At 38.2% G+C, this 17,390-nt stretch overlaps 1 protein-coding gene across 2 annotated transcripts in view; it reads left to right on the top strand.

Annotated features, from left to right (window-relative positions):
* The window catches only part of SKAP2 (src kinase associated phosphoprotein 2), a 175,358-nt gene that overhangs the window by 114,978 nt on the left and 42,990 nt on the right, over window positions 1–17,390 (top strand). For both annotated transcript variants that reach the window (XM_039229874.1, XM_039229873.1), the window contains exons 7-9: window positions 3,800–3,924; window positions 4,803–4,866; window positions 5,195–5,332. In XM_039229874.1, the coding sequence (XP_039085805.1) occupies window positions 3,800–3,924; window positions 4,803–4,866; window positions 5,195–5,332 (327 nt within the window). The remainder of the gene's footprint in view (window positions 1–3,799; window positions 3,925–4,802; window positions 4,867–5,194; window positions 5,333–17,390) is intronic.

Genomic DNA, 17,390 nt, shown 5'->3' with positions numbered 1-17,390 from the left:
CCCTCCCCTGCTCACGCTGTCTCTCTCTCTCTCTCTCCTAGAAATAAATAAAACATTAAAAAAAAAAGAAGAAGTCATTGTGGAATTAGCCTATATATGTGTGTGTGTGTATATATATGTGCGTGTATATATATATGTGTATATATATGTGTGTGTATATATATATGTGTATATATGTATGTGTGTATATATATATATAATTATGGACTGCCATATAATGCTATGGTCTTCTTCTCTTTCTGGAAGAGTTGCTAATGTGAAGAGAGAAGAGCAGAGTCTTCTCAAAGCCATGACTACACCCATTTCATGTCTTGAATTTTCTTTCCCACATTGGCTAATTATAAATATGACTACTTTATGGTCATGCATGTGCAAAAGCTATTGAGAAAGAGTTGTGAATTTCCCTCTATTCTCTTCAGCCTTTCTGGTCCCATACCTTTACCCTCACTTGGGTGCTTGTATGCTTATTTATTCCCAAATACTCAACTGTCAGCTGAATAGGTCTAGGTATTAGTTTATTTTTATTAGTTTTACTTGGTTAGAAAACATCAACTTTTTTTTTTTGTAGACTTAGGTCTTTCTTCGGCTGAGTGAGGTTTTCTTCTGTTATATCTTTGATTATTGGCTCTGTGTTATTTGTTACTCTTCTTCTGGAACTTCCATTTTTTCTTACATTTTATTTTTGTTAGTCTTCCATGTCTATCATCTTCCTCTTTTGTTTCTCTTCCTCCTTATTCTTTTTTTCCCTACCTACTGGGGTAGAAAATTTTAGGTATATCTGATCTGATTTTTCAACAGTGTTCAAAATTTTCAACTTTTTATCACTTCAATAAATCATTTGTTTTGCTGCTGCATTTTTCATTTCCTTATACAATATTTTTCCCTTATTTTACCAGCTCTATTCCAATTTCTGTGTCGCCATCTCTCTTTTTACTTTATAGTCCATTGTTTCATCTTTCATCTTAGATTTTTTTTTTTTACTTTGTAAAAGATGCAGAACAATTTAAAGTTTAAAGTTTATATCTGTTTCTCCTTGTGTGCTCTTGCTTTTTACATCTTGAATGCTATGTTATGTTTTTGTATTACATAATATTTTTTGGCATGTGCGTTAATTTGTTTGCTTTTCCTCTTTTACTTCTCTCTGGGTGTTATATATCCTTGTCTCTGTAATCTGAGGTGCTTACCTCTGTGATGGATCCGTGGCCTTTCTCTGGCTTATCTCATCAGAGAGAGGTTGGTTATGTCCTCCTCTTAGATTCTAACAGAAGACCTGATATGTAGCCCCATACCATATTTCTGGGGGTTTTGTCTAAAATGGATCTGCTAGCCTAAGGAGAGAACACCTAATTTGGCTGCCTAGTTGTCTTATTTCTAGATAATCTAGCACAAGGAAGTTTCCTGCTCCTTGCAGCTCTTCCTAATTCAGTCTTTGTAGTGCTGATTTTACATTTCCAGATGTAAACCACTCCTTACACATTTCCATCCCCACTGATATTACATTGCCAAGATTTTCAGACCCAGATTACAGATAGAAAGCATGGGCTTTAGATGGGATGGACCAAGTGATGAGAGCATTTGAGCCCTCGTGCAGCAAGGAAGCCACGTTCTTTTATCAGGTCTTTGAAGTTCCTTTTTGTCTTGCAAAGCTTAAAGACCTCAGTCACAATTGCCCTGTGGGGCTTTAATATTTGGCCTCTGACTACTTCCATTTTTTTGTAACAAAAATGAAATCTTTTGCTAGTATAGTGGGTCACTGAGTAATAAATATTCCCAGAGCACTTAAATTTGTATGGTGTGTGTGTGTGTGGGGGGGTATGTATTGCACTGGGAAGGTGAGAAAGGTCTAGTAAGGTGTTACTAGATTTTGTCTCACCATACCTGTAATGCTCCCTCACTTGTTTTAAGAGCTCAGTATAAATTTGTTCAATGAGTGAATGAGTGACTTAGTCTTCTTTAAGGATTGAAGGTTAAGCAACAATGCTTAACCATTTACTATTTTAATAATTTTTCCCCAATATTATTTTTCTAGTTATATATTTTGCAAAATATGTCCTGGGAGTACCAGTTCCATGAAATGTTCTATGAAAAAAGGGTTCCATGGACAAATAATTTTGGGAAAGGCCGTGTACTAGATCTCTCTCATGGAAATGCAGTCAATATGTAAATATATTAAGGGCCTCAAGAAAGCCCAGATTAACAAAATCTGGTCAATGTTTTTTAGTTCAGCATTTCCTGAACTTATTTTGTCATAGAAACCTATTAAAATGAGAAATGCTGCCCTAATTTTTTTCCCCCTGAACATCACAGAGTGTATTGTAGACTTTTTCCATGAGGCAAACTTCTAATTTTTAGATCATGGCAAGAGATGTAAATTATGACTTAATATGATTCGAATGTCCAGATTTAAGTCAAGAATTTCTAACACAGATTTTTTTCCTCATTTGATGTTTTGAACAAGATATGATCTTCATAACTTCTTTAAAATGTATGTTACTTCAGGCATTAAATTAGTATATTTAAGAAAAGGAGATAAATATTTTATTGGTGCACAGAACTGAGAGAGCCCTCCACCCCATGATATGGAAGCATTTCTATATTTCCCCCGAGCTCAGTAAGAGAGACAGTTGCCCTTACTCATGATTTTAATATTGTGTGTTAATCTAGGAAGTAAACATATAGTTGTACAGCTTTTCTACCAAAATGGTATGGTATAACTGGGTGAGTAGGAGAGCAGACTAAATTTATTTCAGTTTCATAGTATCACATCTTTTCTTGTATTCCTAATTTATTTGTCTTTAAAGTAATATCTGACTAAAGCTCAAGTTGTCTTTTCTTTTGCATCTTCATCATGTGGGATTCAGACGCGCTTTACTAGTTTACCCTTTCACTGACTGGCTAAGAAGCCTACTTTTCTTTGGTTTTGGTTTTGTTTCAGCAATTAATACTTCCATGTTGCTTTACCTCCCTCTCCATCCAAATGCTTTAGCTTTTTACTATTAGTATTGTTTTGCATTGCCTTTTATTTTATGTTTTTAAATCAATTCTTTTTATGTTTACTTTTTTTATTTTAGAGACAGAGTGTGAGCAGGGGAAAGGGAGAGGGGAGGGAAGGAGAGAGAGGGACAGACAGAAAGAGACAGAGAATTCCCAGTAGGCTCCACGCTAAGTGTGGTGAATCATGGCTTGATCCCATGATCGTGACCTGAGCTGAAATAAAGGGTTGGATGCTTAACTGACCAAGCAACCCAGGTGCCCCTTGCTTTCCTTTTTAAATTGACAGTTTGTACACTTTCAGTTTGTACCAATTTAGGAGATATTTTTTAAAAGAAAAGCAGTGATTTAGAGCTTTTCAGAGATGGGGAAGGTGGTAATGAGAAGGGATGGTGGCAAAAAAGCCCAGTGAGTTTTCGACTCCAGGTTTTCCCACTGGCTCATAAATTTGAGAGAGCCATGGATTTGTAATGGGTTTTCCCAGCAAGTTCTGAGTCCCAGTTCTTGGATTTCCCCTACACATAAGTATCCTTTTTCCATACTTCTGAATAAGACTATCGGCAGACGTCTTCCTCTCATTCCTTAAGATAGCCTTTTAAAACCCAACCATCCCCAATACTTCTGTAATTTTAGAATTAAAAGTGGTATCCAGGAACATTATTTAAACATTAAATACTATGAAAACAGCATGAACAAAAAATAGCCCTTTCCAAGAATTGACAAAGAAAATCTAAATAAAAGATAATCAACTGGGCATTTATATTCACTGCAGTAAAGGAAAGCCTAACTTTCGCTTTATCTTCAACAGACAAGCAGCAGAAAGGTGAATTTGCAATAGACGGCTACAATGTCAGAATGAATAACACTCTCAGGAAAGATGCAAAGAAGGATTGCTGTTTTGAAATCTCTGCTCCTGATAAACGGATCTATCAGGTTGGAGTTTTTGTATTGTTTTGAAATTAAGTTGATAAAAGGTTCTGATTTCATTTATAAAGACATTAACATTTTGTTAAAACAACCCTCCCTGACATGTTAATAATAATAAAAAATACTGATCTTTATACAGTGAATGTTCCTATAAGAGGAAATACATTTTTTTTTAAGAAAATTCAGATTAGTTCAAGTGATACCTTCTTGAAAGTGAGCAAGCGAATATGTAATTTATCAGCTACTTCAAAGATTGCATTTTATATCTATTTTAGTAGAACTGTGTGATTACTTAAAAGAATTACATAGCAGAAAGAGTAAAATTATCAAAAGAAAAATATCGGAGCGTTAACACATATTCTATGCTTAGGGTTGTGGGAGAAAATGAAGTTAAAGGCACATATCAGCCCTGTGATTCAAGAGCTATCAGCTAACATCAATATGGAATGTATGTTTAATAAGTTTTAAATATCTGAGATTGCAGTTGAAAGCCAGTTAATTAAGTTGTCAGGTAGTGTGTTGGAATCTGACAAGAACATTTTTAAGAAAACTGTACCCGGCAGTCTAAAGAAATTCATGGGTGTCTTCTAATTGTCAAGGGCAAATTTTGTTCATCAGTTCTGCCTTTGACATTGATGAAGAGAAGCAGGGTTTTTTCCTGCACAGCTGCCAGCTGCTGATCCGAGTTTCAAATCCATCATCCTCTGCTTCAATTACGTAAATTTGTCAAAATTAACTGTACATTATAAGAAGCATCCTTGCAAGAAAAGTAGTACAGGACATGAAAAGAATTCCTAATGGTCTTAAGAAAGTGATAAGAATGTGACATCCCTTTCGCATTTCCATGGTGGCGATTTTTCTTACATTTGTGTATTTGTTATTAGTTCACAGCAGCGTCTCCCAAAGATGCGGAGGAATGGGTACAGCAGCTGAAATTTGTCCTACGAGGTAAGAGCGATCATTGATAGAGTCCTTGCAGTCTTTAAATACTGAGTAACTAGGGAATTTGGATTGTCAGCTATAAAAGGTCATTGACATCTTTGAGGATGACCAAGGGAACGTCAGAGCTGTAGAAGTGTTTTTTCTCTGAGCACCAGCTGGCACTTCGCAATTCACACATTTGGGTAATAATCAATTTTTTTAACAATGTTCTAAGTTAAGGATATAGCATGTGATAATATTGTCACTCTGCAGGGCTGCGTCAGTTTAGAAACAAAGGTTTGGAAAACCGCTTTTGCGTTCGTAAAAAATTTGCCCGATGAACCGTATTTTTCAGACATGGGATCTGATGTTATTCTTGAAGATGATGATGAAAGAGGGGAATTATATGATGACGTGGACCATCCTCTGCCAACCAGCAGTCCGCCAGCAGGCAGCCAACCACTCGATGATGAAATTTATGAAGAACTTCCAGGTATTTATTATCTGGTGATTCGTGTAAGGATTTTAGGGCTTTTTCTTCTTCTTTTTCTTTTTTTCCTTTTCCCTAATGTCATATGTCATCAAGCGGACAACTGGAGTAGAACATGGTGAGCTATTAAAAACAAGGGCAAAGAATATCCTCAAAGCTCAATTTTATGTAAAAGGTTCTGCTTGAGGTATTTCAAGTGCGTGGATGTACACTCACGGCACGCGAGTGGAATGTTAAAACAAAGCAACAACGGTCCTAATCCTGTGGGGCTTTTGGCTCATTAGCATTGTTTATGCTACATAATTTTTTAATTAAAAAATCGACTTGCCTTACAGTTTTTTCCACCAACTCACACATCATTTTTTTATTTATGTATCTTGGAACTTCCATTAACCAGAAGTTCTATGCACACCCCATATGTCAATAGCTTCTGCCTCATCTATTCCTCTTTGCTATGGCGGGTTGCATTGTCTTGGAGAAATATTGTTGAACTATCAACAAAGGCCTTTGAGACTTGAAATTTTCTTGCTTGCTATTTCATCATCGATATGAGTAGGTTTTCTTATTCTGCATTCTCGGGCATTGTTTCGTGTTTATATGTCTCAGTCTCTCTTCCATAAAATAAAATTCATTATCTCTTGGCTGTTTGACTTGTAGTTTTAAGGGCTAAGCAGAAAACAGAAAGATAGGCATCTGGAACTTAGGGTACCTGGAGTAGGAACACATTCAGGGAATCACTGTGTTACTAATACTGTAGGTTGAAATGAGTTTTTTTCCTGCCTATTAAAAAATTAATAGAGAAGAAAAAGGGATTATGGACAATGTAAGCGAGATTTAACCAACATCTCATGCAGAGAAGTTGTTTTCCTCTGAATAGAATGAGTTGACGACATAGTATAAACCCTTAAAATTGATTTAAAAAATGCATAAAGTGTTCCAAGTTAATGTGCAAATATCATTTTCAGTGATGTCAATGGAACATAGTAATAACTAGCACATGCACCTCAGAGTCAAAGTTTAAATCCGGCTGTTCCATTTACTAGCTTAGTGACCTTAACCATTGTCTTCTCCTTCATCTATAATTCTTCATCTTCATCTATAAAATCCCTTTTTTCTTCGTCAATAAAGTGGGGCTAATATCACAGCGATTGGAGTGAGGTGATGTGTCTGAAACTCTCAGCACTGTGCTTGAAGCATGACAAGCACACAATAAATTGTAACATTGTCGTTACTGTTTTCATTATTGTATCCAGTAAATGCTTACAAGTGCTTATAAGAGGATATAAGAAGAGTTTTCTGATCAAGTAAGAACTAATGATTGTAATGGTATTATAAATTCAAGTACTACAAAAACGACTCAAATATGCATCTACATATTGTTTTTTACTACCCGTGGAAGATGATTAGTCTAAAAGCATAATTTTGTGGGGAATAGTAATCTGGACATTTTTATTATTTTAATGGAACTATATGTTTATAGCCTTTTCCTTTCTGATTTATCCCAGGGAAGAGGCATCGGCCATAGCATTAGTTATCCTCAAGTAGGGAAGAATGTTTTCTGGCTGCTTGTTTTGAGTCACACCATATCCTTAATACAGTTATTTGAGTTTTAAAAAGTTGGAAAGAGCTTGTGAGAATGTATACTTATGTAAAGTGGAAGCACGTAGTGCCCTTGAACATTGTATTACTGTCATACACACTATATTCCTTTAAAACCCTGCAATGAATGGGTTACATTATAGTGGTTGAGTTGTCTGTTAGTTAAGTTCTGTGTTTCTTCAACTTGACTATCCTCTCTCCACTCTCCCTTCTCCCCACCCCCTAAGAAACGCTGGTCAGGACTTAAGATCGCGATTATCCATAGCCCTCTTCATAACCAAGGTCCAAGGAAGATCTCCTTTAAATGGCTTGAAATCTTAAAAATATGAAACATCTTGTACTTTCTCTCACTGCAGATATTCTACTTTGTCTGTTCTTTTTTTGGCCTAGGGCCACATAGTTGTTGGAAATGCCCGTTACTCTTTAAGGAGTCTGACTTCTTGCTGAGGTGCTGGAAGAAATCTAAGCTGCTCTGGGATTCCTTCCCCTGCCTGGGATCCCAGTTGCTGTACAAAGTGATTGAGCTCGGCCGAGCCCGCAACAGTGCCCCTGGGAAGGACGGGGGCGGAGGCGGCTGTGGATTGTCTACTTCTTGCTTCCCTAGTGTACCCGAGAGCTGCTTCAGCATCCGCGCGGTGCAGGCCTGTCGAGTCGGAGCCAGCTGCTCCAGAGGGGATTTTTCCTAGTGAAAGTCTTCAAGTTGTCTCTCCGAGTGTGAGAGCTTTTTTTTTTTTTTTTTTTAACTATCTAAAACTAGAAAGTCACTTTTCTTTCTTTAAAAAAAAGGGTCTCGTGGCACCTGGGTGGCTCAGTCAGTTAAGCATCCAACTTGGGCTCAGGTCATGATCTCATGGTTTGTGGGTTTGAGCCCCGTGTCGGGCTCTGTGCTGACAGCTCAGAGCCTGGAGGCTGTTTCAGATTCTGTGTCTTCCTCTCTCTGACCCTGCCCTGCTCACGCTGTCTCTCTCTCTCTTGCAGAAATAAATAAAACATTTAAAAAATAAATAAATAAAATAAACAAAAGCGTCTCTCATTCAGGATAAACATGGAAGTAGTTGCTTCCCCCTCCATGTGATATATGAATATAATTTGGAGAGGACGGTGAGAACGGTAGAGGAGCAGTGAACACATTCACAACATGTTGGTATTTTTCCAGTTCTGTACAAACAACTATGTATCTCTGAAGCCTGGCTGGTTAAATTCCAAGAATTAATTCCTACTACCGTTTCAACACAACTTTCTGTCCATTACATATAGTTGAAAACTAATCCCCTTTGTTGAAAGATGAAGCGTACAAATGTGAAGAAAAATCTAAGTCTTCAACATGTTACTTTAAGTCGCGAGCTTCTTTTCCTAAGAACCTAGAGCTCTCACTCTAAAAAACATATATTTTTTAAATGTAAGTAAACCTGCAGTGTTTAAGCCTTAATGATAAGAAGAAAACAGTGTTTAAAAAAAAAAACATATTGCGAAATATCCCTTGAAAAACTTTTGATTCTCTGGGAGTATAAATGGCTTCCTTGTAATTGTTTTTCAGTGAGAATCTTCTAACTTTATTACAGGAGCTCCTCTTTCATTTCTTGTTCATTAATTTTTAAGTAACTTCACAAAAGAATAAGAATACATTTGTAAGATTTCTTTGTGTTTAGGGTATTTATGCATATGTACAGAAGAGTTGAAAGAGTGCCATTTCTGGGGAGTAGTCAATCCATCTGGCTTTCCTTCAAATACACTAATGGCTTTGACATCTTTTATGGCTTCATACACCTTAGCCTAGGCTGGTCAGGTTTGCTAAATTGTGGTATTACTGTAGCAAATTAGTGTTTGCACAGCTAATATATTGATCAAAGCGTGTTAAACTGTTTCATAACCCACAGTAAGGAGTTCATTTGGCTTAGCACGGATTTCAGAAGTCAGTGCTCGTTGTTTTCTTTCTTTCTTTCTTTCTTTTTTTTTTTAACTTTTTTAAATGTATTTTATTTTGAGAGAGAGACAGAGAGTGAGCAGGGGAGGGGCAGAGAGAGGGAGACACAGAATCCAAGGTAGGCTTCAGGATCTGAGCTGTCAGCACAGAGCCCGATGCAGGGCTCGAACCCACGAACCGTGAGATCATGACCTGAGCTGAAGTTGGACGCTTAACCGACTAAGCCACCAGGCGCCCCAGTGCTCGTTGTTTTCATTAGAAATATAGAAGAATCGTTTTTATTTGAGTTTTGAATCTTGAAAGAGGAAAACAATGCTTGTGAGATTACTGCAGAGATGGGCACAGCCTGCTCTTCTTTACTAGTTACTGCGTCACTTGATATCCACCCCCCCTTAATGTCAGGAAATTGTGTAGTGACAACAATTAATACTTTCTAATGATATAGACTGAATAGAATCAGCCCAGTTAACAAGAACAGTAACTGCCCATTAGACTCTGAAATCTATAGCTCTACAGCTACAGGGGAATTGCATTTGAAATTCTTCTGGGAAGTGGACTGGAAGAGGGAGGGCAACATAAAACAGGAAGATAAATTTCTAATTCCATTAACCTATTTTTTAAGTGTTAATTCATTTTTTTTGTAATGACAGATTGAACTCTTCTGAGCCAGAAACAAAGGATGTTTTTTATCCTTTGGTCATTCAAATACATTTAAACTGTAGCCATTCCAATGTCTGAATCTAAAATGGAATATAAAGTAAAATGCAGCTATACATTTTTTTTTTCAAACTATTATGGATACATAAAAAAAGAACAGTGTTTGGTTACTTGAATTTGAAGCAGTCTCTGTCAAGGAGAGACGAATGCCAAGTTAATCAGTAAGTGGTCCCAACCCCCGCCCAAAATACATTGTAGCTTTGCTTTCCTGCTGAATCGTTACCACTCATATTACGAAGTTAATATCGAGATTATAGGGGAGGCTGGAGTCTCTGGTATTAACATCACCATGATGGTAGGTCTTGGTTTCACCCAAGAATTTTTCTCATTCCTCCTTTGGAATGCAGTGGCAGGATGCCAGTTGCCTTTTCACAGAACCACAATATATTCAGGATTTTACTATTGTTGGTGTTCTTTTTTCTCAAGCCATGGGACCGAATTGTAAAGTTATTAAGTGCAGTGATACAGTATCCTAATACCTGGTACGATAAATACTTCTTCCCAAGTAGCGACCAGATAAGTGTCCATTTTTTGGGTGGTTTCAGCTCTGGACTCTACTAAGACGGTTACCTGCAGCTACAGAAGGTAGGGAAAACATCCGTAAACTAGAGTCACTGCACACTTTTAAAGGTTTATATTTTGATCCTTGCTGAATATAAATGTGACTTTAGTGTTATTTGTGTTGCCTGTTCCGTAATACGATATGATGCTGGTGGAATACAGTTGGGACTGTCACGTAGCTTTTTCTCCACCTTGCTGTCGGCATCACAAACGGATTCATTACACGAGATGCTTTAACACATATTAAAACCTGAATACCTGTATGCATGCAAAACAAGTGTGTCTATTGGTAGAAAGAAAAACTCACCCATTTTTGCAACTTGGAGCTACATCAGCGGTCCTCAGCCACCAGAAATTTTGGCCCTCGGGGTACGTGTAATGATGTCGTGCTTGGAGGCATTTTTGGCCATCACAACTGGTGTGTGTGTGTGTGTGTGTGTGTGTGTGTGTGTGTTACAAGCATCTAGTGGGGAGAGGCCAGGGTTGCTGCTAATGTGCGGTGCACAGGACAGCCGCCCCAACAGGCAGTTACCTGGCCCGAAATAGCAATAGTGTTAAGGTTGAAAACCCCCCAGCACCAGCACACACGTGTAATAAACAGCTTTTGGTTTATCGCCTTCTTACCTGTATCTCTTGAGTGACAGAAACCCATACCCATGCTCCATATAAGAGCTTGTTTTTATGGCCACAACATAAGTTTTCTTACATATAGAAAACTAGGATTTCGTACAGCCGTTCTCAATTACAAAGGACAAGACGGACTGTCTGTTACTCTTTCTTCAAGGGATTGAATTTTCTGTCGGCTGTAGAATAACGAGAAAACCAGGAAAGATAAGAAAGGAGGGAAGCCTTTTCTCTATTTTCATGAGCATAATCTGTGAAGGGAGAGTCTTTTTTGATACTGTATATATGTGTCTTTCTTATATAAACACTTGGCTTATAATATTCCGATACAGTGGCTCTTTTGCAGCTGAAATGAGACCAGTGTGTGAGGTTTGGGTCTTCTGAAAGGGAGTCAGGCATCCTGGGAGAATGCAGGGCCACGCAATTCCAGGGCCGCCTGAAATGTGACTCCTATGGGACTTCTCTCTCTTCTCCCTTCTTGGAGCTGGACTTTGCAGAGGTTCATGGGCTTGAGTTGGCGGGAAGACAGTCTGTGTCCCTGGAGGTGGACAGGGAGGCAGTGTGTCAGCCCCCAGGGATCGTGAGGACGGGCTCACCCGAGTGTGCTTCACGGCAAGCCACACCAGGCGCTTCTTCCTTATTCTCTCTTCATTTCCTTTTTGGTATTGCCGAGTCGTAGCTTGTAAATCTTAATTTTCCAACAGTACATGCTTACTGGGAAAACCTTAAATATTGCCAATGTGCACAAAACAAAGTGGAAGTCATTCACCCTCTACCCTATGTCAACATTAATTTTGATATGAATCTTTTGTCTTTTTTTTCCCCCACTTACAAACATACAAATGCATATACATTTTTAAAGTAAGACCCTTTCTGGGGTGCCTGGGTAGCTCAGTCAGTTAAGCTTCTTCGACTTTTGATTTTGGTTCAGTCATGATCTCAGGGTTCATGAGTTGGAGGCCTGCACAGGGCTCTGTGTTGACTGTGCGGAGCTTGCTTGAGATACTCTGTCTCTCCCTCTCTCTGCTCCCCATCTCTGCCCCCCCCCTCTCAATATGAATAAATAATCATTTAAAAAAATTTAGCTGGGGCAAGAGGGAGATGTGAGGTGGTGAAAGCATGCTAAGTGTTGTGCAGGAGGACAGAGGAGAGAAACACTGAGTAACCGTAGTCTTTGTTAGGAAATGTGTGTTAAAATTTCCAAGTAAGTACTAAAGAAATGGGAATGCAATCTTGGGATTCCCACAGCAGCAGAGGGGAAATAAAATATGATCATAGGGAAAAAAAATTAAATCCAAAAGAAGGCAGGAAAAAGAGAGCAAAGGGAAAATATGGTAAAAATAAATAAGTCCAAATATAAAAGTAATTACAATAAGTAGAACTTGGTTAACTTAATATAACGACAAATTATCATGCTGGATTTTTTTTCTTTTAATCTAGCAACTTAGAGGAGCTATTTCTGAAATGAAACCACATAGAAATTTTCCAAATAAGAGAATGGAAATAAATAAACCAGGCAATCATATTCAAACAAAGCTACTATTCACGTTAAACACTAGACAGTGTAAAATTTAGGATATAAAGCAATAATAGGACTAGAGAATGACCCTGCATAATAATGGTAAAAAGTAGGATACAGCTTAAATGCACTTAACTGCATAATCAAAAACTTAGAAGACAAATTTGATAAATCTTCAATTATAGTGTGAGATTTTTACATACCACTTTTAGTAACTGGTAGATCAAGGAGGCAAAATATTAGTAATTGTAGGAAAGATGTAAACCAAGAAAGATTGATAAACAGTCTAATCTATCTAAAAAGATATTTAGTACACATAGAATAGTTATGGAAATTGACTATATATGAGTTCACAATAAAAATCTCAGCAAGTTTCTATGAATCTGTATTATACAGACTGCGTTCTTTAACTGCCATGAAATTTAACTAGAAACCAACACTAAGAAGGTAGTTGAAAATACCCAGGCCCCTGTGTTTGGAGGCTGAAAGATAAACTTCTGAATAGCCCATGAGTTAGAAGAGGAAATCACAGTGGAAATCGCAAAATATGTAGTTGTGAGAGACAATGGAAATAGTACAAATAAAAACTTGTGGCATGGGCCTTAAACTCTATTTAGAGGAATATGGTGGTGAATAAAACACATGAGAGAATTAATCCCTAATGAGCTAGAGCTGAGAGACCTGTTAAAGAAAAAGATGAAAAAGGGCTGTAAAATAAATGAAATGATTAAAGAGACAGAAGAAGGAATAAAAACTCTAAGTGAAAAGGACCCTATGAAAAAAAGACCAGATTTCTCTCTCAAAGAACCAAATAGACTCATTGTACGTTATTGGTGGTTTGGATTATTTAGTCACCAGATCCTAAAATTTAAGCTCACATATTTATGTTTCCATTGCCTAGGGAACCATTAGAATAATTATCAGAATGCACTATTCTAATAATATAATCATTAGGAGAATCAGACTGTTTAAAGTTTTGAACTAGAAGGTAAGCAAATGTCAGCCACTCTAATCAGACTAAAATGCTGACATTTATAAAGCAAGAAGAAAAATTACACTCATGAGCCTGGGCCATTAAGATTTTTCTGTGAATCTTAGATGAAGAACCCTAAAACTGTGCCAGAAGGGGAAATATTCACATTGTAGGTTTTATATCTATACAGAACTGAGTACTTTATCTTTTAGCCCCAAGAAATCTCAAGGGTTAGCTTCAAGATACAGCTTCTAATTCCCTTTGTTTCACCGTTTTTAACTGGAGCCTTCCTTCTGCAGATATGATTCACTTCCCAAGTAGAATATAAACAGATCAGCTTTTGTTTTTAATTCTTCCATGCTTTCAGAAGATAGCATATGATAAAGTTTTTAGTAGCTTCACAAAAATTTATTTGCTTTTTTAGGTCCCGGGGGAAAAAAAAATACACACACATCCATATACCTGCATGAACACACACATCTGTAGCTACAGGCACAAGCAAGAGAGCATCAGGCTTCGCTCTTTTTGCAGATAGGTCAGTTGGGAATATCAACTTCCTAAGAGTACTCAGCTGCTTACTTTAAAGCAATGATGAATACGAATGGACAAGTTCAACAAAATGTCAGTGATAAATATAAGCTCTCTTTCTATCTGGCCTCAGCACGTGCTGCAGTTGAGTAAATGCAAGCCTTCAAACAACATGGGAAAAGAATCCAGTCTAACTTAAGCTCAAGTGAAATTTTATTTTGATTACATTCTTCTATAGATTTGCCCCTCTTCATTAGAACTTATTTAGAATTTTTACAAAGAAGTAACATATACCTATGTCTTATGGTTATACGTGTGTCTTATACCTATGTCTTCTTCTTATACCTATGTCTCTGTTAGCCTCTTTGTTTCTTAACGCAGGAGTTGAGATGGGGCAGACAGTTCTTCTCATAGACAAATAAGGAAATTTGGATGCAGAGGGGCTTTGGGGAGGTCTCTTTGGAACCTGATCCCAAACCTCCTGGCTCCTTATCTTGGCCATTTTCCATATTCCAGATCCTGGTGCAAGGAGATACAATCTAACTCTGTTTCTCTTTAGCATAAAAATTCATGGGAGAGCCATTGTTTCCTTACCTGCTCACCCTTTAATCCCTGGCAGTTTGATTTTGTATTCTTTTTTTTTTTTTAATTTGAGAGAGAGAGAGAGAGGGAGGGAGACAGAGACAGAGAGGGAGAGGGAGATGGAGAGAGAGAGAGAGAGAGAGAGAGAGAGAGAGAGAATCTTAAGCAGGCTCCACACCCAGTGCAGAGCCCGACCAGGGACTTGATCCCACGACCCTGGGATTATGACCTGAGCCGAAACCAAGAGTTGGATGCTGAACCACCTGAACTGACTGAACCACCCAGGCGCCCCATGATTTTGTATTATCTCTTAACCAAAACAGCTCCCTTAAAGTCACCAGCACTCTCCCATTAGTTTAGTCATTAGTCATTAGTTTCTGTCCTCAAATTCACCTCCAGAAATTGTATTTTGCTGACCACCCCTTTCTCCTTGAAACTCTCTCCTCCTTTGGCTTTTGCCATCCTGTTTTCTTGCTATATGTAATATTTATACATAAGCATCTCAGCACTGTGTTTGCTGATTGCTTTTCTATTTCTCCATTATTTCTTTAATAGTGGAGCTTTTCACTTGTACTTTGTCTTCTCATTACATATCCATATTATTATGCATCCGATTAATAGATTCAACAAATATTTATTGAAAGCCCATTCCATATCAGGTTCTATTCTAGCTGTGGGAGGGGGGTGGTTTAGGCATAAAAAAGGCAGACTGTCTCTATTAAGATAACGGTGGATTGTAGTAAATGCTATGAAGATCAGAGGATGATATGGAAGGAGTAACTGTTTTATAGACTGTGGTCAAGGAAGAGATGGCATTTCGAGGTGCCTGGATGGCTCAGTCGGTTGAACATCCAACTCTTGGTTTCAGCTCAGGTCATGTTCTCACAGTTCATGAGTTCGAAACCCACTTCAGACTCTGTGCTGTCAGTGGAGCCTGCTTGGGATTCTTTCCCTCTCTGTGTCCCTACCGCACTCATGCATGCCCTCAAAAATAAATAAACGTTAAAAAAAGGAAGAGGTGATGTTTAAACTGGAACTTCTTGTTAAATGCGGAAAGTCAAACGGAGCACCTTCTAGGCACAGGGAACATCAAGTGCAAAGGCCCTGAGGCTGGAGAATGCTGAGGTGTTCGAGGAGAACCACGGGTAGCCACTCAGAGGTTAGAATGGGATTGAAGAGGTAGGCAAAGTAAATCATCTAGACTGACATCTAAACATTTAGAGCAAAATAAAATGTTTTCACTGAGTAGCTAGTACATCAAAAGAATTAAAAGGTGGTATGATAATTTTAACAGTAACAGTTAACTCTTAGTATGTTCCAGATACTTTCCTGAGTATTATCTCATTTGCTAACTATAAATACTTTATGGCCTAGGTCTTATTACTGCCTCTATTTTATAGGTAAGGAAACCAAGTGGTGGAATTAGGACTTGAACCTAGGCATTGTGACTCTTAGCCAGTAACTATACTGCCTCTCAGCAGAAACATGTGAGTCACTTTGTCCTTAGCTATCAAGTAAGCACTTACTAGCACACATGTACCAGAGACACCAGAAAGGATGATGCACCAACCACATCTCATCTTCACGTCTGACCTCTCCTCTGAGCTTTGGCCTCGTATTTCAAGTGACTTTTGGCCATTATGTCAAACTTCTATCTAAGATCAAATTCGTCGTCTGCCTTATTAATACTGCTCTTTTCCCTTTCTTTTCTATTTCTATTAACAACATAAAGAGTCATGCAGGTTTTAAAAAAATAAAACAAAACTCAGAACCATCCTTGATTCCTTCCTTGATCCCCACTCCCCTAATCCAGTCAGTTGCCAGTTGCTACTGAGTCTGCCTCCAAAGCATCAGTCATCATCTCCAGTCCTCCACTCACAACAGTTCCTCAACCTGAGTCATTATCAGAGCTCCTAAGTGCTCTCCCCACTTCCTACGTGTATGTCTGCCTCACCGATCGACTTGATGATCTGTTCTACGCACTGCCAACAGATTGATCTTCCTGAAACATGACATGGTCAAAGTTACCCTTGCTCAGTAACCTTTGTGGGTCTTCACTGCTTAGGGGATCAAGGCCAAGCTCACTGGCCCTTCCATGATGTGACTTAACATCTACCCTTCCACTCCCATTCCCACTTCTCAGACCCTTTATCCAGACGGACTGAACTCCTACCCACTCCTTACTCCAGCCCTGTGCTTCGTCCCAGTGCCTTCATCACCTACATAGCACCAGGTGCCTTGTCTTAAATCAATATGTTGAATTGGTGAAGTACTTAAAGGACAAAAATTCACTCAACTAGCAGAAGATAACACTTTTGGTTGATTTTTTTTTTTTTCATTTTTCCATCCACCCAGTCCATAATCAAATCTGTCATATTTTCTAATATAAACCTCATTAGCCACAAGATGTAGAGTGGATGCCCATTAGAAACAAGTAAACAGCCCTTGAAAATTCTCTATATTCATGGGGCACAGCACAGTATTTTAAAGTCTAGAATGGTATAACACTAAACAGCATAGTATTACGACGTAGTACTAAATATATTATTACCATGTTCTCTACCCTTCTGGGCATTGACACCTTTATCAAGAATGTCTTAGCTGATGCTAGGAGACAGCATATATAAAAGAACTTAAAGCCTCCTTTATAAGTTTTGAATTTTTCATTTACTAGGGAGAGTATTTTCAAGAAAAATAAAATCCCGAAGTTTCGTAAGTCATATCTTCTATTGCTACAGAATGTTGGATAGCTCTCCACTTCCCAAAGGACATTCAGAGGCCTTCCACGGGCTGTCAGAAACTTTACATTCCTGCCCAGTGTCTATTACACTGCACCAGCTCTCCAACAGACTGGCTGATTCTTCATTCTCCCTTAGACACCCTTTACTTTTCTGGACATTTTTTTTTCATACATATCCATCTGTATGGGATGCTCTCCTTCTAGTTCAGTTCCTAACCAGATTTTCCTGATTTCTCAGGCCCAGATCAAGTCCCATCTCCCCAGAAAGCCTCTTATGCCCCTTCCAGCCTTAAG

This window comes from Hyaena hyaena, unplaced genomic scaffold (genome assembly GCF_003009895.1).
Source record: "Hyaena hyaena isolate Hyena2069 unplaced genomic scaffold, ASM300989v1 scaffold_40, whole genome shotgun sequence".
Taxonomy (NCBI): domain Eukaryota; kingdom Metazoa; phylum Chordata; class Mammalia; order Carnivora; family Hyaenidae; genus Hyaena; species Hyaena hyaena.
The sequence above is the reverse complement of the archived record's forward strand: the minus strand, read 5'-3'. Positions and strand labels throughout refer to the sequence as shown.